At 35.1% G+C, this 23128-nt stretch overlaps 1 protein-coding gene across 2 annotated transcripts in view; it reads right to left on the bottom strand.

Moving 5' to 3' along the window:
• Positions 1–23128, bottom strand: part of CtBP (C-terminal binding protein) — a 49270-nt gene that overhangs the window by 13586 nt on the left and 12556 nt on the right. For both annotated transcript variants that reach the window (XM_080180785.1, XM_080180786.1), the window contains exons 2-8: positions 15808–16029; positions 15538–15590; positions 11799–11863; positions 11340–11440; positions 10840–10950; positions 10371–10543; positions 9671–9795 (exon numbers count right to left, since the gene is read on the bottom strand). In XM_080180785.1, the coding sequence (XP_080036911.1) occupies positions 9671–9795; positions 10371–10543; positions 10840–10950; positions 11340–11440; positions 11799–11863; positions 15538–15575 (613 nt within the window). In that variant the 5' untranslated portion in view covers positions 15576–15590; positions 15808–16029. The remainder of the gene's footprint in view (positions 1–9670; positions 9796–10370; positions 10544–10839; positions 10951–11339; positions 11441–11798; positions 11864–15537; positions 15591–15807; positions 16030–23128) is intronic.

Raw genomic sequence — 23128 nt, 5'->3', positions numbered from 1 at the left:
TGGTTGGTAGCAAAGGCTGTTGATGGTGCCAGTCGGAAAGGGGGCTATGATCTCTGGGGGGTACCTGTGGCCAGTGTGTGGACAGGCACCCACAGGTGGACCAGCGAGGCCCAGAAGATGCCATACTGATGGTAGCCTGAACTGTATTCCGGACTGTCAGCAGACTGTTGGTAGCCACCTGAGTTGGGCCAGAGTTGCCAGCTAGTATTGCGTCCCTGCCAGGCTCCGTCAGCTGCTGGTGGGGAGCCCCTGCGGTGGTTCTGGTTTTGGCAAGGGGTGGCCTTCTTATTGACTTTCCTAGTTGGAGCTCCGCATCCCGGGGGGCCTCCATCTTCAGCAGCATGGGGGAACTTGGCTGGGACATGTGCAGTGGTTCAACAGAGTAGTGGCATCTGGTCTTGGAGTGTGGGGGAACAGCCTCTCTGCTGCTGGTCAACCCTGCTCCCTCCGTGCTTGGTAAAGTCTTCCACTGCAGCAGGTCACCAGTCCCCATCCTTAGGCCGGTCCCCAGTCGTTCCATGCCTGGGGGCTCCCAGGGAGGCTTGGGTGGCGGCTCCCCCACCCCCAGGTACGCGTCGGGCATCTGGGTGAAGAGCCTATTCCCCTGGGACAGCTCCCCATCCTCCAGATTGGTGAGGCCAGTGCCAGGGAGGACCTTTCCACCCCAGAAACAGGTGGTACTGGCCCTAGGGCTGGGCCCCTTTGAAATCTCAGTTCTGGTAGTAGTGTCCATCTTGGGGCTGGCCACTAAGTCTCTGAAGCTTGTCACCTTCTCATTAGGCTCAGTTGCATCGTTCAACACCCCCAGGAGGACACCTACAGGTTCAGCAACCCCCAGTCCAGTATTGCTATTTCTCGTACGTTGAGCACCAACTGAACAGGAGCTGTGCAGCGGACATTCAGTCACCCTTCCAGACAAGGGCATCTCAGGAACCAGGGGTCTGTGATCTGGCATGTGTTTGATGTTCACTGTACTCAACACAGTAGGCCAAAGTAATAACAGAAGCAGTATCTTGAAGATATAGGAGCAGAGTAGAGTAGCCGCACCGCAGGGAGGTTCGAGCCGGCTCACCCCTAGTATAAATACTATAGCTGTGTAATTAGGGTGGTAGTCCACGTAGCCGTAGGCTCGGTCCTCCTGGCTCAAGAGTTTCTGTGGCTGGCGCGCCCCCATGATAAGTAGTAGGGGGTTGGTTTGTTGGTGCCAGCGTCTTGGTTAACTGTTGAGCCTGAGTTGTTCTCCTTTCCAGTATAGCTCTTGATTTCTGTGGTAACCAGCGGATCTTAGCTTAAAGGTAACAGGAATATGTTAGGGATCCACAGATGTCTCTAGGAGCGTATCCGCTGGTAGATATATGGATAGGTAGGCTAACTATATATATATATATATGGCTACACTCATATATATATATATACGTGTATAAGAATATCCCCAGAGCTAGCTAGCTTTCCTCCTTGCTCCAAAAAAAAATGACGCTTCCTCTGTATAAAGTTCACAAATATGGGGTCGATGGTCCAGGTACACACCACCACTGCCCAGTGTGGGGCAGCAAGTCAGGCTATGTCCACAGGGTGGGCGTACTTTCGTTCAGTTACCATATCAGTTTCCAGTGTTGTTTGGTGAGGTTAGTATTCACTTACTTGTACCCATGATACAAAAAACAACCTCATTTATCACTTGGGTATTTATATATACATATATTTGTTTCACTAACCATTCAGCTTTGAAGTAGGGTTGGCAGGCTAGGAAGATGTTGAGGGTCTGAGCGGGTTTAAGGAACTGGTTTAGTTTTCCTTATCACACTGTAGACAGGGAGGGAGGAGCTTGCAAGTTTTTCTCCTAAAAAAATATCTCTGATGTATGCTACAGAGTGGCCCCTCTCCTGTGTGGGTGTGTGTGTGTGTGTGTGTGTGTGCGTGAAATCTCCTGTCCTTGCAACGCGCGTCCGCACCTTCAAATCCGCGCACACGGGGAAAACGCGCTCTCACCCCTCAACTCGCTCCCTCATTGGTCCGCTTCGTCCGTTGATATTATGATATTTTCCGCACTCTGTTGCGCTACCCGTGAATGGCGCTCTGTGTGTCCGATCGCTAGCCCCACACTACAGACGGACTTAGCCTAGTGTGGTGGGTAGGAAGGGGGAAGCGCGTAAGGGGACGGGGGTAACTCCGTCCGTTCCCCTGTGATGGAGGGGGGTAACTGTGGGCTGGTGTAATATTGCCTTTTCTTCTTAATCCTAGGTTTATCTATTATATCACCCTGATTGTATTTGCCTTCAATGGAGAGGGGCTTCTCCCCTTCCCTTGGAATAAGGGGTGTATTGTTATTGTGCTGTGGGCTTTAGATATTTTGATTGTGTATCAGGGTCCTTGTTTATATTGCATCTAGCTTTTATTATTGTCCTTATCACAATTGCATAACAAATTTGTTTACCAACTCTGTCCTATTTTTAGTTGTTATCACAATACCCAATAATCCAAGCCTGTTCTATTCTTAGATTTATCACAACACAACAATTTGTTTGCCAAGCTTTGCTCATAAATCTATTGTTTGGCCATAACACCAGGGTGGTAATCCTTGCACTGTAATATAATATCTGTTTTTCTAGATGGGTGGCTGCGTTGTAGCCTCTCAGGACACTTATAGTTGACGTAGTTTTTTCTCTGTTCTGGTGCACTACACTCGTATGTTGGCTCGCAGTTTGCAGCTATGTGGCATGTTTCAGCCTATCGGCGGCAGGGAATTTCCCGTCCTGCTAGCGCCGCTTATCCAAATCCAGCTGATGGCGGCAGGGAATTTCCCGTCCTGCTAGCGCCACTGGTTCGGATCCTGCTATTTCTTGCAGTAAAATTGGCCTATTTTCAGCCGTTTACACTTCTTTGGCTTGTTTCAGCCGGTCCGCAGGCCTGTTTCAGCCCTTTTGGCGCTCAATTCTCCGTTAGATATCAGCGCTGCTCGCGGTTATTCATCAAATTTCGCTGTCTTGCTTCCACAACTGCCAGATGCAGAGTTAAACTTTGCTATCCAGGGTGGGTAATTCAGGTTGCTTGCGTCAGTTTTGCCAGATTCACTGCTGGGAGTACCTTCGCCTCAGGTGCGCGTCTGCTCTACACTTGTGGTTCGCCGTAATCTCACACAGCTGTCACCAAAATTGTGGTATCCGCCGAGGATAGGTGGCAGACACCGGAGTTCAATTAGATTACGGCAGTGTGACAGACGTGGACACCTTACTATAGAGAAGCTACGCTTCTCTAGCTTTCACTAGATAATGATCAACATCGATTTTAGTTGTCACTTTATTGAAGGGTTGTAAGATACTGAAGCTATACACAACAAACAATAATTACAATGGATAGGAATAAATAATCATAACATCAAAGCATAAATAATACATATACAATGGTCAGTTTGGGCAATAATGATCCCCCATCCCTGAGAAGGGTGGGGGAGAATAAGAATACAGTTAGCCATAATATAAATACATATGGATTAGGAATAAGGATGGTTAAAGATAAATCATACAGTAAAACATAGATAATTGAAATGGTTAGGTAGATGGCTATCCCTGTCTGGGGCAGGCAGGATAGCCCAGGGAACAACACAATAGGTAGATAAGCATAGAGGGGTTGAGTGGTAGGTCTGGGTACTAAAGAGGGAAGGTTTGATGATTACTTGTGACAACAACAGTCTGTGTGGGGGCAGGTTTAGATCCTTTATCCTCAGGGTTGAGGTGGTGCTGATAACTTGGTGGTTGAAGGGGAAGGTTCCGGTGCTTAAGATGGGGGAGGGAGGGTTAACACCCCTCCCTCCGTTTGCAGGACAACTGAGGGATAAAATCAGTACCGTTATCTGACATCTTTCCAGGTGGCTTCATAATTGTAGAATAACAGGGTTTAACTAGGTGCGTAGCATCACTATAATGTCTTGGTTTCTGCATGGTCCAGAGCTGCCGCATACCACATATTAAACAGCCCAATGTTACCTCCCTCCCTAGTTATTATTAGACTTAGGGGACATTGAGCTGTTTATTAAATTAGTCCCCAAAGTGTTATAATGGTGTTTTCTTACATTTGGGTTAAAACATTGGGGAAATTCAGTAAATTTTATTTGGTTGATTTATTAAGTTGAGTGTTTAAAAGTTTCAACTTCTAGTCTTAATCTACAAAAGGGATAATTTTTTGTATCATTATTGGGGATGTACATCAAATTATTAGACATTGTCTTATCCCTTTAGATTCTTGAATAACATGTTATTTCTTGTTATGTAATAAAAATAAAATTGTTTCAGTTATTATTAGACTTTGGGTACAGGGATCTAGATAGAGAAGACAATGGCTGATAAATGGACGTGTATACCCCATGATTATACGCAAACTTACCCTTTCTGTTGATTACAATAGTTGGTTGGAACGTCTTATTAAACCAATTAAAATTTCAAACAATCTAAAAAGTTGTTGAGCAAACAAATGAAAAAGTTTTTAAAACTTCGGGGACTAGTGTAATTAACAGCCCATTGTGCTCTGCCTCCCTAGTTATTATTAGACTTTTGGTACACTCTGGTATAATTCAGAGAGGGAGGGGAAATTGGACTGTTTATTTCACTTGTCCCCAAAGTTTTATAATTGTTTTTCTAATTCATTAGGTTAACAACTTTTGAGAATTTTATTGAATTTTGATTGGTTGGTTTATTAAGTTAAGTGTATAAACGTTTCAACCGCTAAGTTTAATCTACAGAAGAGATAGTTTTGTGCATAAAACTTATATAATAGAGGTAGCCCGAATACTTTTTTGGCCGGATACCGGATATCCGGATAATGCAACATATTTGGTATCCGGCAAATTACCGGATATCCGGTCGAATAACCAGATATCCGGCCAGATTACCAGATATTTGCTAGATATCTGGCCAGATGTCGAATATCCGGCATTATAAATCAGGCAGATATTCAATATCCGTCGAAAAAAGTATCTGGCCCAACCCTATTATATATGTATGCAATTTGACAATTTTGTATTTGGAAGATTACTTGCTACACCTTCATATATTATTATTGAGACTGCCCCCATTTTTTTTGGTAAATTTCAGGTATATATCAACACACTTGAATTGAAATTTTGTAAAAATCTTTGAAATTGGGATGGTACAAAAGCCCCAAAAAAGCCATAAAAACAGGGTTTTTTGCAGATTTTAAAAACTTTGCAGTGCTTGTACCCTCGCAATTTTTGCATTACAGAAAAAATATTTTGCATGGGTCATTTTTATGCATAAATCAACCATATTTTGGCTGGGGGCAAAAATTTTAACAAAATTTTTCAAATCCGGGACGGGGTAATATGTATACCTACATAGATAGATAGATAGATAATATTTTAAGTCCTAGATTTAAGTTGAATTAATATAACCCAAACCATTATTACATATCTATATTTAGGCTGTGGCTTTACGTCCGTCCGTTCATTCGTTACGGATATTTCTTATTGAAAATTTAGAAATATGATGTTAGAATCATTCCAGCGATTTAAAAGCTTAAATAAGGATTTATTTTTAAAATCCTTGTAACAATTAATGATTTTTAGAAAACTAGGCACAATGTTTCAAGCAATTTTGTGACAGATTGTCACTGACTTATATTTTTTTGCTTTATAAGTTATAAACTGTATATATTTTGCTATTAACCTAGTTGGAAAATTAATTTTCATGATAAAAATCATTTATGTAAAAACTCAAAAGCTTTTATGCGACTTTCTGTTTATGCAATATTTTTTACAAAAGTTTAACAATGGAATTAAATGCTTTTCTACTTTTCTTAGACTCGAAAATTGCTTTAATTGGTTGCTTTAAATAAATAACTTTAATCTACACAAAGTTTTTCATCATTGGGGATGTACATCTATTAATTGTTAATTGTCTTATCCCTTAAGATCCGTGACGGTTAGTAGTTTGTTTTGTAGATGGATTGCATTGATATATATATAAGTATTTTTGCCAACAAAGTATGCAATATTAAACACTGCAAACATGCAAATTTTTATTTTAGCAAAAAAGGAGAGGTAGGTTTCGGGTAAAATCCATTAAGGTGTGTGTTTTAAGGCTTAAAAATAGTAGTAGAACGATAATATTCACTAAATATGTGTATTTCTTATTGAAAAGAACTATAGACAAAATATTTTTATAAAAAGTTAACATAAATTTTTATCGTTCTACTATTGTTTTTAACTTATAGCACATAACCTTTACGGATTTTACCCGAAACCTACCTCTCCCTTTATTAGTCAAAATACAAATAAACTAAAACCAATATAAAGCTGTCCTAAAAGGTATATGTTATAACAGTTATTGGATATAAAAATGTATAATTTTAAGATTTTAAAATCAGTTTTTTAGCCCCGAAATACCAAAGGTACCTAGAAAACTAAAAATAATAAGATGCTATACATAATGTTGCAGTATGGCTGAGAACTAGTTCTAATCCACCGGATATTTGTTGGTTACTAAGCGATACTGGAAAATGTTTTCATATTTTATTGAGAGGTTACCGAACCATTACAATAAAATAGCCTAAAACATGCATTGGACCTATATTATTCTACCAATTAATTAAATGAAAATCAATTTTGGATAGTGAATTAAGAGGATTTTAAACAAAATTTTGCCTTTTGTAGTTTAAATTATGATAAATTTATTGGTGGATTTATATGTTCACCCCAAAATATAACTATGAAAGTATGGCAAAAGTAAGAACTTTCGAGGAGAGGGATGTAGCATTTGAATAGAATTTTTTTCCTCCAATAAAAATTTTTTTAAAGCCTCAAATTTTACTTGAGTAGCTTGATGAAATCTATAATACAAAGTAGCTTGATGTTTGTCTGTCCGTCCGTCTGAAGCTTAAGATCTCGGTAACCACTGAACCGATCGGATTTTACTCTTCAGGGAATATAACTACTGGTCCTGTGGTGGTTTTAGGCAAACCCCCCCCCCATTTTTTTTTTCTTTTTTTTTACGAATTTTTCGAATTCGTTATTTAATCGCAAATTTTTTTTCCTGCTCGGTAGGTGCGAAAATTTGCGATCCGTTCTGCTGGGTAAGTAATAGAAGATGTAATTATACCTCCATTCCTTGGTCCTTTTTTTCCCCTGGTCCTTTTACGAATTTCGCTTCAATTTTTTATCACCTCTTGGGGCAAAGCCCCTAGAGGCTAGGGGCGAAGCCGCTAGTTGATAAAATAAAGAAATAACATTTATTTAAATTCGTTGGTTGAAAAGTGTGGGCATAATTAATTTCAAATCAATCAATCAAAATTCAACAAAAGTAACTAAATTTTTGAGCCCTAGTAGAAGATTCAACGGTTATAAAACTTTGGGTACCAGTGTAATTTAAGTCCAATATCCCTTCCTCTCTCACTGGTTTATATTAAATCAACATAGGACTTTGGAACACTGGGCTGTTTAAAACACAGGTCCCAAAGTCTTATAATAACATTTTCGTATTTGTTGGCGTAACAACCTCGGGGACTTTCATTAAATTTGATTGGTAGGTTCATTTAGTTGAGTGTCCAAACGTTTCAACAACGCATTGTAATCAGGATAACGGTTAATTTTGTGTATCATCATTGGGGATGTACAATGCATCAAATTACCGGCCATTGTCTTATCCCTTTAGATTCCTGGTAGTTATGATGTCTTTGGAATAACGTTAAGTCGATAATAAAACAGCTATGAACACTTAAAAATAATTTTCCATAGCTGTATCCATGTTCTAAAATAAAAGCAGAACCTATACTTTTAAAAAGTATGCATTTATGAAAATACTAAGCAAGTAAAGTAAGCTAAAAATTGGTACATTTTCCCACAAAATAAAAAGAGTACTAAATATTAACTAGTATATAGAATATTAGGTAAAATTGGTCAATTCGAAAAGTACTAAAGGGTAATTTTAAGCAACAATTTTTGTTCTTAAAATAGATTAAAACCTAACCCTACTCCCCCACCCAAATTAAAATCACAAATTTTAGAATGGATAAAAACAGTTTATCCTCCCCACCCCCTCATAACAAAAAAGTAAAAAAATTCTTTTATGAGGATATTTTTTTTTAATAGGACAAAAATGACATTATAGTTTTTGAGATCTTAAATATACAGAAATATTCCCCTACGAAAATTCTTTTTTTTTTACTTCTTTTTGAAATAAGAACGACTCCCACACATAAAGTGACCCTAGTAGCCTCTAGGGGCGTAGGCGCCATAAACTTTTAAAGCAAAGAGAAATATTGTATCTACCCTAACTATTAATATCAGTCTTTCTATAAACTAAAATCTAAACTAATATAAAGTTAAGAAGTTAAGTATGAATGTTAAATTACAGATATCTCTTGGTAACACCCCCTAGGTTGGTTGGTGGACCAACATACTCCCCCCCCCCCCCCACTAGATTTAAGGGTACCCAAAGTTTTACAAACGTTGGGTACTTATACTGAACATAGTAGTCCTTACAATTTTCTACTTCAAATCAACAGAAGGGGTAGGTAATTTTGTTTGTTATCATTGGAGATGTACACCAATTTATTGTCTATTGTCTTATCTCTCAAGATTCCTACATATTGTCGATTATATTCCATTAAGTAAAAGTGATCATGAATGACACAATATTGACGAAAGAAGGGGAGGGCCGGGTGCCCCGACGAACAAAGAGGATTCTCCAGATGTATATTTGTGTGTGTAGTTTCTACATATTGATTTAACTTTGGGGTATTTCAAAACTTTGATTAGCTTTTGCCAAACGAGAGACAGATATTAACCAATAACAAAGGCATATGACAATGGAAGATTAAATAACTTTCCCCATATAAACAATACAAATATAGTTTGTATAGTAATACTATAATATGAAGTATTAAAGTTTTTGTCTAATGCTTAAGATCTCGAAAGCTGCTTGTCTAAATGGGTTGTACTCTTAAGGGAAGCTTCTATGATGTCTAGGGGTAGTTTTAGGCTATTTTTTCCTCCACTAAAAACCAAGAGCGAAGCAACGAGTTTATTAATAAATAACATTTTAATTAAAAAGAAGCCTTTGAAAAAATAACAATTAGATTTAATGTTAATATTTAAAATTAAATGATTACTACTAAAAGAATTAGTATGTTAATCTGTATGTTTGTCATTTAAAAATCTAGCTCCCATGTAAGAAGATGGATAAAAGGCTGGGAGCGCAGCAATATCAATGCATAAACACACACACACACACACATACAAACAATATACATACATGATGTCATATGATTGATTTCAGCTTTGATTTTGGACAAACTTTTGATTTAAATTAAACTTTCTAATGCTTAAGTTTATATGTATTATTAGTAGCGAAGCTACTATTTTTTGCATTGTCTGTACGTCCTTATAAAAAAAGATGAAATCAAACTTTCATATGCTTTAGTTTATGTATTATTAGTAGCGAAGCTACTATTTTTTGCATGGTCTGTACGTTCATACAGATTCAAATTAACTTTCCAGTTAAAATGAACTGTTTTTATTTGTTGTAAGATATTAAAAATCCATTAATTTAACCTGATTAACAGCTAAGACATTGCTTAACATAAACAAAACATTTATCTTTAAAGTCCCTAGTATGACGCAGTGTACAAAAAAAATGGCGCAAACCGGCCAAACACTCACCTAGGCCGACAATACCCAGCGTGTCGCCACGGATGCGGGCGCAGCCGAATGCGGCGTCCTTTAATTGCTCTGGGCCGGTTATCTTGCGGCCCTCCTTGACCATATTGGCCAGCCAGTATGTACGCCTGAAATAAAATTTGATAATTACAGTTGCATCGCTTAACGAAAGAAATTATCCAAATTTTTGCCATGGGTCTTAGGGGATTATATATAGATGTACATCCCCAATTATGTAAAACGAAATTACCCCTTCTGTTGAGTTATTGGTTGAAAACTTTAGACTAAGCAATTTTGAACTAATAATAAAATTAAATTAAGTTCCTTGTGTTTTTAAGCCAACGAATAAGAAAAACTGTTAATATTTTAAGGGACTTACTTCAATATTGACCCATTATTACCCTATACCAGTTAAGCTAGATGTCAAGCTGTTAACCTATATATTAACCTATCACTGGATATAAAATACTTGGATATCATGAGATATTCTCGCATACCCTGATAAAATATTTCTCCCAGCTGACTAATATAACTCTACCCCCCCCCCCCCATGTAACCTCTCCCCTCCCCTGATAATGTAGAAACGTATTGACCAATATTTGCTGACTGTATTAGCAACCTAAATTCTCCTGTCACAATATCCACGTATTCTATATCCATTAACCTATCCCAGTTAGACTAGATGTAACGATGTTAAACACACCTGTATAAGTTGAGTATAAGACAGAGAGTTGTGTCGGCCACCTCCTCTACGCCATACCCCGGCACATTGCACACTGCGATCCCCATCTCGCCGGCCGACTTGACGTCGATATTGTCGAAACCGCTGCCTATCCGCACCACTATCCGCAGCGCGCGGAATTTCTCCAAGTCTTCCTGCGAATAAAAAGAACATTTATGCCTCCAAAATTTTCCACCTCTCAAAATTTAAAATTTATTTTATCTTTTCACATAACAATAACAACATACTATATTTTACTCAGTAATATCAAGGGATAAGAAAATGGAAGTTAAAACATTGGACAACCCAAATTATAACAAACAAAAATACCCCTACTGTACATTGGAATATCTAAAAATTATTTGGAAGCAAAAATAGGCGGATTCGATTGAGTATTTAACTTAGGAATGCTTTATATATAAGTCATGGGCAGGTTTTATCGTATTTATACCTTATTAAGTTGAATGGTGTGCCACATGAGAGCTCCCACGGCCTCGTTCAATACTTTCTCGTGAATTTCCGAGGTGCTCTGCGCGTCACAGAACGCCACTGTCGCAACATCCTAATGATAAAAAAAAATAGAATCATCCTATAGAATTTAAACCTTGATTCAAGATTCTTGGAACAATGAGGTATAATCTAGAATGGGCAAGTCAGTACGTCTATTATACATTTTGAGTTGCAAACAAAATTATTCTGTTAAAACTATCTTAAAACATGACTTATTTTAAAAGTATACCTAACCTAAATAGTTAATACACATTCCCTATTCATTCGTCTATCTATCCATCTATCTATTAAACTATCTGTCAATCTATCAATCAATCCATCTAACCTGCCATATAAAATGTACATTAAAGCCACTTGAGATGTGTCGTTCCGTAAAAAAGTTTGTACAAGATTCTCTAGGCACGCTTGCAGCAGCGGTGCTACTTTATAACAAACTCTTACCTTCAGTATTGGCATCTCTACGGAGCAGTCCCTGCCGTCCAACAGGGCGACCAGCGGCCGCGAGTGCATGGGGCCATTGGGGATGGGGCCGCGGATGGAGCCTGCAAAACAAATAAATAAGTTGTAGCAATGTGTCAATAAACAATCACGCAACCTTCTCTAAAAAGTAGGACATCTGCCGCAAGTTCATTCAAAACATTTTGAAAACAATATCAACAACTTATTTATATGAATAGGTTAATTAAAAATCTAAGTAGGTATATTCGTTTTAAGCATATTGTATTGAAATTAATTTGAGATACATTTTAGATTTTGTGGATGTTGCTATCCATATTTAATATTTATACTATAACCCACTTTGCCTTCAAAAAAAATTTACGAACGACCGGAGCGCAACTACTCTATATTGAATAATAAGCGTAACAACCCAACTCTACAATTATATGTGTCTGTACGTACCTGAGTCAATACGTGGACGCTTTCCTGGTTGCAGCATGTTCACCTTTCGCTGTTTGTCCATCTGGCTGAAATATTAAAATTGAATTAGTTTTTAAATACATAAAAAAAGTGTTTTCCTTAAAAGTGCCTGTCGAACACTTTTTCCTATGCCTAACACAACCTACGGGGCCTAAACCTGTGTTAACTTAATAATAAACTCCTACCCAGTACCCAATAAACAAAGAGGATCATGGAAAGAAAACGAAGTTGCCGGTTTCATCGTATATTCACAGTAGCTTTTGAAGGGTTATTTTAGGTTAGGTTAAGTAAATGTTAATGATTTCCCCGCAGGGTTAGAAAATATGCCCCGCAGGGCTAGAGCCCCCCGCAGGGGCTAGAAATAGGAGAAAGGCTACTGTGAAAAAAAGACGAAACCGGCAACTTCGTTTTCTTTCCATGATACAACAAAGAAATACTCCCCCTTCCCTATCATTTAAATTATTCATTTTTAAGGGGATTGGGTTTCGACTAAGCATTTTAAGTGAAATAACCATATCTTGAAACTGTAAAAAAAAACTATGTAGGTATAATGTAGAGGTTTTTCCTTATCCAAAAATGGCATTAAATTCAATAAAAAGCTTCCGTGAAAAGCATATGTATATGGAAAGACATACAGATAATCATCTAACTACTTAGTATTGCACACTATTAGCGTGTCGGAGCCGTTTAATTTTGAAGCTGCTCCGCAGAGCCGTATCTGGAAATACGGCTCCGGCTCCTACTTTAAAATTAATATATAAATTTTTGTTCAGTATTGAATTTGATAAAATAAAATAAATAATATAAAATATTTTGCTTTTATTTGATTAAAGCTATATAAAAGTAGAAGGATGTGTGTCTTTTTGTTAAGTAACAATAGTTTTTCAGTTTATTATATGGAAATAGACCGTTGCCAAATGATAATATTAATTTAAAAAATCATTTTTAGCTAATCTGGAGCCGGAGCCGTTTTTAACGAAAAATACGGCTCCGGCTCCACCAAAAATATTGCTGCTTCCGGCTCCGGCTCCGAAACGCTGCACACTATACATAAGTTTAATGTTATCAAACTATCAAAATTCCAGTGCAGACAGACAGATAAATATGATAATAAGACAATCATACAAACGAACAGACAAACAAACTTGCCAACAGACAGACAAACAAACTAGCCAACAGACAGATAGACTAACGGACAGACAAACAGACACGAATTTCACCAAAAATAAGTCATGCATCTTAATGTTGCATGACAAACCCCTTTTATTTTCTCTTACACCCCCCCCCCCCCCATTATAAATTCCAACTTCATTTTGCCTGTTTCAAATTCTTTTCTTATGTTAGTAGCGAAACTGAAAGAATTAAATGTCTCAAATCTATAATACAAAGTAGAACGATGTCTGTTTGTTTGTCTGTTTGTTTATCTGTTTGTTTATCTGTTTGTTTTGCTGTTTTTGTCTGTCTGTCTGTTTGTTTGTAGCGAAGGATCTCGCTAACCGCTGAACCAATCGGGTTCTCCTTTACAGGGTAGCTCCTCATATGTCCCGGGAAGGTTTATAACTATTTTCTTGGGGGGTGGGACACCCCCAACCCCCCTAAAAATGAAAAATTCCCCCCCCCCTATTTTTTTCTTTTCATTTTAAAACTAAAATTAAAATAGTAGGGTGGACTACCCCCCCCCCCAAAAAAAAAATTGCCCTCCCCCAAAGAATTTTTTTACATTCTTATTTTAAATCTAAAATACGAAAATTTGGTTTGATCAAACCTCTTAGGGCCCAAGCCCCTAGAGGCTACGGGCGAAACCGCTAGTAATAGTAATAGTAAATTGTAATAATTGTTACCCAAACTTCCCTATTGAAATGCTAACTTTTATACTAATAACCCCAAACTTTATATAAAAGTAACAGGATCTTTGTGTTCGTCTGTCTGTACAGATATGATATCCTTCCTGGGAGGGTTTATAACTATTTGGGGGAGGGTACCGCCCCCCTCCCAAGGGAAAACACCTCTTAGTGAGTACTTAGATGCTAGAGGCGCAACCGTTAATAAGTATTAAGCAATGTGAAACATACTTTACTATTTGATTTCATGTACTAGCGGCTTACATGTAAAAAAATAAAGCATTAAACCATCATGAAGCTTTACTAATAAATAAAACTCAAAAAGTAAAAAAGCTTATGTTTCACCAAATAATCTCCATCCTTTTATCTTTAATAATAGCTGAGTAAATCACATTTCCCCGTTATGATAGACTATAGAGTAGCTTCATTGCTACAATATTAATTAATATTTTCAAATATATCAATTGATACTCCTAACCTATGTACTTTTTTTCCCTTTGACTTGACTTTTTAACATACTTTACTTTCAAAATGTTCTTTTTATTTTCATTATAATGAAATGAAGTACATTAAAGAACAGAAAAAAATGCAACCAAATTGCATTTTTGGACTACAGAGTTTTTATAATGTAACAAAACTGTTGTGTGATAATTTTAGCAATTCCACTTCTTTAAAAATGACATGTAGTTTATAAACAGAAAAAAATACCAATTACTATTTAGTAGACTAGCGGCTACGCCCCTAGAGGCCTCTAGGGGGCACTTGAGGAGGAGAGAGTCGAATTTAATAACCCAATTTCTTATATTAGATTTTAAAAGAAAAATTAAAAAAAAAAATTTTTTTTTGGGGGGGGGAATTTTTTTAAGTTTTTTTTTTTTTTTTGGGGGGGGGGGGAATGCCCCCCCTCATTTTTAATTTTAGTAAAAAAAATTTTAAAATTTTTTTTTTCGTTGGGGGATTTTTCATTTTTTGGGGGGGTTGGATGTGTCCCACCCCCCAAGAAAATAGTTATAAACCTTCACGGGATTTATGAGAAGCTACCCTGTTAAGGAGAACCCGATCGGTTCAGCGGTTAGCGAGATCCTTCGGTACAGACACACAAACACACAGACAAACAGACATCCTGTTACTTTAGTATAAGGATAGTTAAAAATCTTTTTAGTAGAAGAATATTACAAAAAAATTCAATCGTCTATCTTTAATAGAAGCAAAAAATTTATTTTTTATCTTCTTTGATACGTTGAAATTTAACCGTTTCCTTGGAATATGAGGAAAGAGGTTAAATACAAAAATAAAACCTAAAAAATAGAGAGAGAAGGAGAGAGAGAGAGAGTGAGAGAGAGAAAAGAGTAAAAGCATTTATATAAATATTGTTATTTTAAACTTTGTAGAAAGAAAAAAGTACTCTTTGTAGTTGAGTTGGTAATAAATACAAACTTTTCCAGTATGGGTTAGAAACCGATAAATATCCTCTGGATTACAACCGGTTCTCAGCCATACTGATAAATCATGTATTACAGACAATTTTCAACGGATATAGAAATAAAAATCATAAAATAAACACCAGTTTTGTTAACCTGGACGCTCGGCCCCTCGGAGCTAAAAAACTGATTTTAATCTTTAATTTTTCCATTTTAATATCCGCGGAATGCTGTCTAAAATAGGACAATGGGGAATTTGATTTATTATATTTGAGGTGTACAATATTATTTATTAAATAGTGTACGAGAAATGTATACATCCCATTGACAATAAACAAATTACCCCTTCATTGTTGAAAGATAATTAATAGTTCAGAAACAAAATACAATACAAGTACCCAAAGATAAGGAGTTTATGAAACTTTGGGGACCCAGCGTTAATACAAGAAACCAGCTTACCTCGAGACGAACTGTGAGGAGTTGGGTGGTTGAAACATCAACCTTCAAGATATCTAAAAATAACAATTATACAGTATATTATAAAGTTAAAGGATGTCTTTCCGACTGTCTGTATGCACTTTAAGATCTCGTAAAGGGCTTGGTTGAGAGCCTCATAAATTTCGGGGGAATTACACCCCCCCCCCCAAAAAAAATCTTTATATAGTATTGGGGCGAACCAACCAATTAGATTATAGCTGCGCTACTTCTAAGAAAACAAGACAAACTTACCTCTTTGGGAATTGAAGTTATTTTGTTCGTTTTTTATTTGTCTTTCCCAGTCACTCCAACCTATCACTGATCATAACATGAGCGCTGCTCTATGATGACGTCACTAAATCAGCTGATTTGATATACAAGTCACGTGATGCTATCAGCTGTTTTTATTTTGGCGGGAATTTGGTGTTGTTCTCATATGAACTTCAGCCACTGTTAATCAAAATCCATTTCAAACTGAAACAAAAAGAATAATATTAGTTAAAATCTCCAAAACGGCTAAAATTTTATGTCATCCATATTACATAGCAATAGAAAAAATGAGGATAGACACACAGACATTTGGAAATACAAAGAACCTTTGCTGGCAAAAACTTTTGCAGTATAAATTGATAAAAACCAACTTTGTTAATAAATATTAAATGTTCCTTAAATAAAAGTTAAATTTGTCATCAGAAGTTTGAACTTATATCTCGAGAAAAAAACAAGGATGACAAAATTCATAAAGCGAAGCTTAACAAATAACATTCAGCCTTATCTTCCTAAGAATCAGAAATCTAAAATTCGTATTTAAAATGGACGTTCAGACTATCTTTTGAAATAATATAATTTTTTATATCATAGATAACAGGAACCACCAAGCAAAGTTTTAAATCGATAGGAGGATTCTAACAAATGAATCCTTAAAGACGAACGGACTGTACATTTAAAAAGATTCTCTCTAAAAAATCAATCAAAAGTTTTTGAAGGGAGGAAAAAGTATTTTTGTAACCAGCCGCTGGCTAAATCTGTATTTGTCTTGGAGTTTTAATCCAGAAAAAATTGCCAATATAGATCATGTAAGATTTAAAACATGAATTGCTTCCCTAATTATGTCTGTCTTTAAGTAGGTATATCTTCTGATAGTTTGTATGTAACTCTAGATATCTAGTATCTAAAAAGATAGTTGCATAAAGTTAATTTCAGAAAAATGATTTCAAATACAAGTTACGAGTATATCGTTAAACATATATGTATAATGTTTATTAAAATTAATAATAAACTAAATTAGTGTTTTTGTGAAATTAAGCCAGCTATATAAATTGCATATATCACAAAAATACGATTTTCAAGTCTTGATAATTTTATAACTATATGGTAGTAAATTGAAATTCTTTTAAATATACCTATGCACTGTAAATGTAGTTTGAACCATTGAACAGGAAAAAAATTCCCATCAAGCCTAATGTCCCCTCCCACCCTGATATATATAGGAGTTAATTTAATATTCATTTTGTTCAAATGTTTTTATATTCAAAGTTTTCTTTTAGTTTACTAACTTTAATCAAATCTGGCAATTTCCCTCGAGTAGAAAGTTGACCATTTTGCCCCCTCCCCCCTATATAGTTTATATTAATGGAGGTTATTATTGTCCTATCAATTTAAAACTTATCATGGGTATTCTTGCTTAGACGTCCAAAGGGGGGTAAAGGGGTGATTACCCCCCCAAATTTTAGATTATCAATTTTTACCCCCCCCCCCCCAAATAAAAAAGCTTGGACGCCCCTAGAGTCTTGTAACGGTATGGAATATTTTTTAATCGTAGCAACTGAATAATCTATACCATTAAGAAGTCCGCAAGTCCAATTTAAACATGTTTAATGATGGAATTGTCCATTAAACTTAAATATGAAAAAGGGATTCCTAGGACAATTAGGAAAACGTTTTTAAGCATTGCCTTATATTCATTTTAAGCACCCCTAGCTGGATATTTTAAAATGAAAATGTGAGGTATTATAAGTGGTCCAATATTCGTTTAAGGGAATGTTACCACCACCTTTCATTCCATCTTTTTATCTTCCTATCTAATAATGCAGACGGCAAAAACTTTGCTCTCTATTTTTTCTCTTTTTCTCTCTCTCTGGGGAGATAAGAGAGAGAGAGAGAGAGAGAGAGAGAGAGAGAGAGAGGTTGTCAAAACTTTAAAAGTTGTTTTCTAAAAATCCGCAAAAAGTAAACCAGCTAAAATTGTAGAAAAATGATCAGTATGACAAATTTGAGTATTTTTTGGCAATAATGATTAAATTAATCGACATCCCTTTTTTCCCCGCAATATTTTCCAGTTATTTAAGGCAAATGTCTAACAAAAATATTAATTTTGTGCTAATTTAAAAATAGCTATAAAGACAAAACATCTTAACAGTGAGAGAGAGAGAGAGAGAGAGATAGCGAGTAAAAGGAAAAAAGTAAAAAGTTTAATATAAAATATAAAAGCCTGAGCCAAACTTGAAGAAACAAATTTATTTGACGAAAGTTTTTTTTATGTTTATACAAGAATTGCAATTTTTATTGTAATCTTTATATAAAAAGTAACCGCTGAAGAACCGATATGCTTCTCCTTAACAGTGAACCTTCTTATAGGTCCTGGGAAGTTTCATAAATATTTTAGGGAAGGGTACCACCATTCTGTCAAGAGAAATATTAGTATAGTTACTAGTTAGATTGTCGATATTTTGTCATCCATGACCACTTTTGGTTTTAGGCTATTTTTAAGAGAAAATTCTATGCAGGGTTGTGGCAATAGCATGAAAAGTTTATGAAATTTTCTTGGGGGAAGAGTGAGGGAGGGGGGGGGGGTGTTCTAAGTTTGCTTAAAGTAGTACAAAGTTTCACATCTATATGTTTTCACACAGTGAAATATCCCTTCCCTCCCAAATATAAAATGTTTTTAAAAATTTAATACTTAAATTAAAATGTCTTTATTGACATCTGAATGAGGGAGGGGACATTGGATAACAAATTACACTGGTACCCAAACTAATTATCTTATTCGATAGCTTAAAAACTATGGGGACTTATTAATCTTGACTGGGTTGAACATACTAACAATGTTCAAACTTTTCCACACCTAATTTTATAAAGGGGTAATTTTGTTGAGCATAATTGAGACTGTACATTTTAAAAATGCCACTTTTTTGATATTGTGAATTAAAAAGTATAAGTTTTGTGTATGTGTGTGTGTGTGTGTGTGTGTGTGTGTATGTGTGTGTGTGTGTGTATGTGTGTGTGTGTGTGTATTTTTGGTTAGATATACAAGTTAGTTAGTTTTATTTATATACTTTAAACCAGTGTGCCGGAGCCGTATAATTTTGATGCGGCTCCGGCTCCGGCTCCGGCTCCGCGGAGCCGTATTTGGAAATACGGCTCCCGGCTCCGGCTCCGGCTCCTACCTTAAAATTAATATATCAATTTTTTTTCATTATTGAATTTGATAAAATAAAATAAATAATATAAAATATTTTGCTTTTATTTGATTAAAGCTATATAAAAGTAGAAGGATGTGTGTCTATTTGTTAAGTAACAATAGTTTTTCAGTTTATTATATGAAAATAGACCGTTGCCAAATTATAATATTACTTTAAAAAATCATTTTTAGCTAGTCCGGAGCCGGAGCCGTTTTTAACGAAAAATACGGCTCCGGATCCGGCTCCGGCTCCACCAAAAATGTTGCTGCTCCCGGCTCCCGGCTCCGGCTCCGGCTCCGGCTCCAGAACACTGCTTTAAACTTTTGGATAGCGAAGCTACTCTGATTTACTTTGTCTGTCCGTCCGTCCGTCTCTTAAGCAACACTAGGACTAAAATTTTATTTATTCAACTATATTTTCAGATAGACAGCTGATTTTTATAGTGAAGATGCCCTGTACCAATGTGCATCCAGTATATAGTTTACTTGGTCCGTCAGTCTGTCAGTTACTTTGTCAATATTATGGCTGTGCTTCGCTACTTATGGATATTGGCATCCTTGTTTCAAATATTAGTACGTTCATTGCAGATAGATCTTTAGGGAAATTTGGAATAAAGTCATTATCATCATATAGACTTTCAAAATTTTTAAAAGCTTTCAATAAAAAAAGGGAAAATTTCTTAATATATGGACGTATAAACATATCTTATTTTTAGAGAAGATTCGCTAATAATGAGAAAATAATGAATTTAGGAATTAGGAATATTTTGTGTAAAGATAGGATAATTAGACATTTCTAAAAATATACAAATATACTTATGATTATATCATTATATTGATTTTACATCTATGTTTATTTTATGGGTGTATTTAAATATGTAAATAGACTTTAATTAAGTTTTAAAAAGATTATTCTATATTTTTATGGAGGTGAAGGGAAAAAAAGCCTAAAAACATCACCTATGTAAAACTTTACTAAAAGAAAGATCTTAAAGTACAGGCAAAAAACATTACTACTTTATATAATAAATTAAACTTTAAATGGTCTCATACACTTATTTAGTAATACTATACAATTTTATAGGCCCTAGGCAGGTTTTTGGCTATTTGGCTAGTTAATAATTGTAATTTTGAGTGATTTATTGACTATACCTGCCAGTTACTTGTTATTACTGCGCTTTTTATTGACATTATTGGCCTTTTTTAAAAAATTAATCATTATTTTAACTGCTTTTTAGTATTTAATTTACATATGATTGTTTTAAGTATAATGTTTTATCTCTTTAAATAAACATTGATAAAAATATATATGTGGTCGAAAACAAGGATGACAACATAAGAAGCGAAGCTCTTACATATTTTTAATAAAAAATATCGAATAAGAAAGTACAGACTTACGGACAAAGTTAACACAAATAGGTCATGCAATTTAAGACTTCTATCTTTAAAAGCAGCAGAGTTGTTTTCTTTTGATAAAGGGAATATTCATAAAAAAAAGTCTTTAACCTACGTTTAGTTGCAGCCAAAAAAAGGCCAGTCTCCAACTAATTACATTAATGATTATAGAGTAGCTTCACTACTAACAAGACTCATTGAGTACAGACAGAATGAAAATAGCAATTCTTCAAAGAAGGATAGCTTAATATAATATACTAGCAGTTGCGTCCTTAGCATCTAGAGGATCTGAATTCAAAAAGTTAGGAAGAAGGCAGAAAAATCTTCAAAAGGCATAAATCTAAAAAAAATGGGCTAAAACAAACCATGAACTGATGTGAGGCTTCCCTTAAAAAGAACTTAATCACTTTAGTACTTAAAAATCTTATGCGTCAGACAAAAAAAACCTTACTACTTTATATAATAAGATAACTACTTAGGTAATAAAGGTGAGATTATTTAAAAGATGGTTTTCGGCTACTTTTTTGAAAAGCAAAGTCCCTAAACAAAGCTATTATTTTACTGAAATTCAAAGTAATAAATGTTATTGCTAAATTTCATTTATAAATTTTTCTTATCTATCTATAACCGATTCTTTTATGTAATTTAAATTTTTCCAAGGAAATAAGGATATGGCGATGAACAATAAATAATCTTTACAAATGTCTATGTGTAAAATCCTGCAATTAGTAGCTAATAAATATTTGGGTCATTATAAACATAAAATGCATTTTCATTATGGAACTAAATGAATAAGACAATAGCCGATAAATTGATGTACATCCTCAAAATTATCAAAGGTTGAAACGTTTGGACACTCAACTAAATGAGCAAACCAATCAAAATATCAATAAAAGTCCCCAAAGGTTGTTAAGCCAGCGAATAAGAACACGTTATTAAATTAATTTGAGGACCAGTGTAATAAACAGCCCAATGTCCCCTCCCTTCCTAACTTTTATTCTACATTTCAGCATACAATATTAAGATGTAATCATTATCAAAAAAGTAAGAAACTACTCTACAATATTCCAAACGTCCGTTTGTCAATCATTACATATCCCTTTTTCCCTGCTTCTTATTTGCGTCACAATAACATTTTAAGTCCAACTACTTTTTTTCGCATTGTGCATGTATTTTGGATAACAAGGGGAATTATTTCCAATAGTAGCTTTTTTAGAATTATAATAAAAACAGTAAAATATAATACAGTAACAACTGCAATGAAAGAGTAGTATAATGGCAGATACAGTCAATAAATCGACGATTTATCATGGGAGGGTGGTGATACCCTCCCCAAAAATAGTATTAAACCTTACCAGGACCTATGTAGAAGCTATATTGTAAAGTTCAGCGATTAATGAGATCCTTCGATCACGACAGAAAAACAGTCATCTAATCTATTATTTTATTTTAAGGATTACGAACCATTAAACGTACAGACAAACCCTAGTTATAAGAGTAGCTGCGCTACTAATCCAAAATACTATTTTACTACATTATCTTTTGCTGATAAGAACTTTCATGAATTTAAACTTTAACCTAAACAGCAATGATTCAAAATTATGTTAATCCTAATATACTAAAGTAACAGGATGTCTGTCCGTCTGTATGTCTCGTAAATTTAATTTATCGTTCATTCTCCTATCCTTGTATTACTAAGATTATTCAACCACGAAGCTTTAGGAAGGGTTTGATCTTAAGGGATAAGACAATGGACGATAAATTGAAGTAAATCCCAAGTTATGACAAACAAAACTATCCCGTTTGAACCATCTTTAATTTTTCATACCAGCTAATAAGAGAAAGTGTTTATAAACAAACTTTGGGAACTAGTATAATTTAGAATCCAATGTTCCCTCCATCTCTTGCTTTATTCTCCCCCCCCCCCCTTTAAAATTTTCTTGACAGGATGTATAGTAATTAATATTAATCAAAAATTTGGTGGGAAAATTAGGGGAGGAGATTTTTAAATCCCCCTTTCTTAGTAGTAGCGAAGCTTCTATATATAGTAAGGGTCAGTCTGTATGTCTGTTTGTCCACTAAGATTTTGAAAAGTTTTCGCAACTAAATTCAATAGTTTTGACTTGCGGAAAAGATATTTTTCTTCAATTGAAATATCTCTTCCTAAAAAAATAGGCATTGATTTCAAAAAGCTGCCAGGTAGGAAAAATTGTAATGCCTTATGATTTTAAAATGCAGTATTTTAAGGGGTTAATGATTCATATTACATAATTAAAAATAAATCTTAAAAATCTATACTACAAATAAGCTGTGTTTCAAGCTATATATGTTCTTTTTTACTGTTTATTGTATTTCTGATTATTTATCTTTAAAATAGAAGTAAAAACAATGACCTTAAAATCTAAATTCAAATAGGAGAACTTTCTACAGCTTTTTTTTACTTGTTAGTAGAAATAAGCTTCTCTATAATTAGAGTTGGTCCGTACGTCCGGACGTCAGAATAACGTACTACCTTATTTAGTTGCGATTTTAAAAATTGCTTCAATTAAAGAAGACTACGTAAAATTGGACTGTAAATTATACTAGTACCCAAAGTTTTATAACCATGTCATCTTATACATTAGCACAAACACTTTGGGTACTTATAATAAATCGTGATTTGTTGTTTCAAAACAAGTAGGCAGTGTACAATAAGTCTACAAAAAGGGTAATTCAGTT

The sequence above is a fragment of the Acartia tonsa genome, chromosome 13 (genome assembly GCF_053477335.1).
Source record: "Acartia tonsa isolate MP-2025a chromosome 13, ASM5347733v1, whole genome shotgun sequence".
Taxonomy (NCBI): Eukaryota; Metazoa; Arthropoda; class Copepoda; order Calanoida; family Acartiidae; genus Acartia; species Acartia tonsa.
This window is presented reverse-complemented; position numbering and strand designations above follow the sequence as displayed.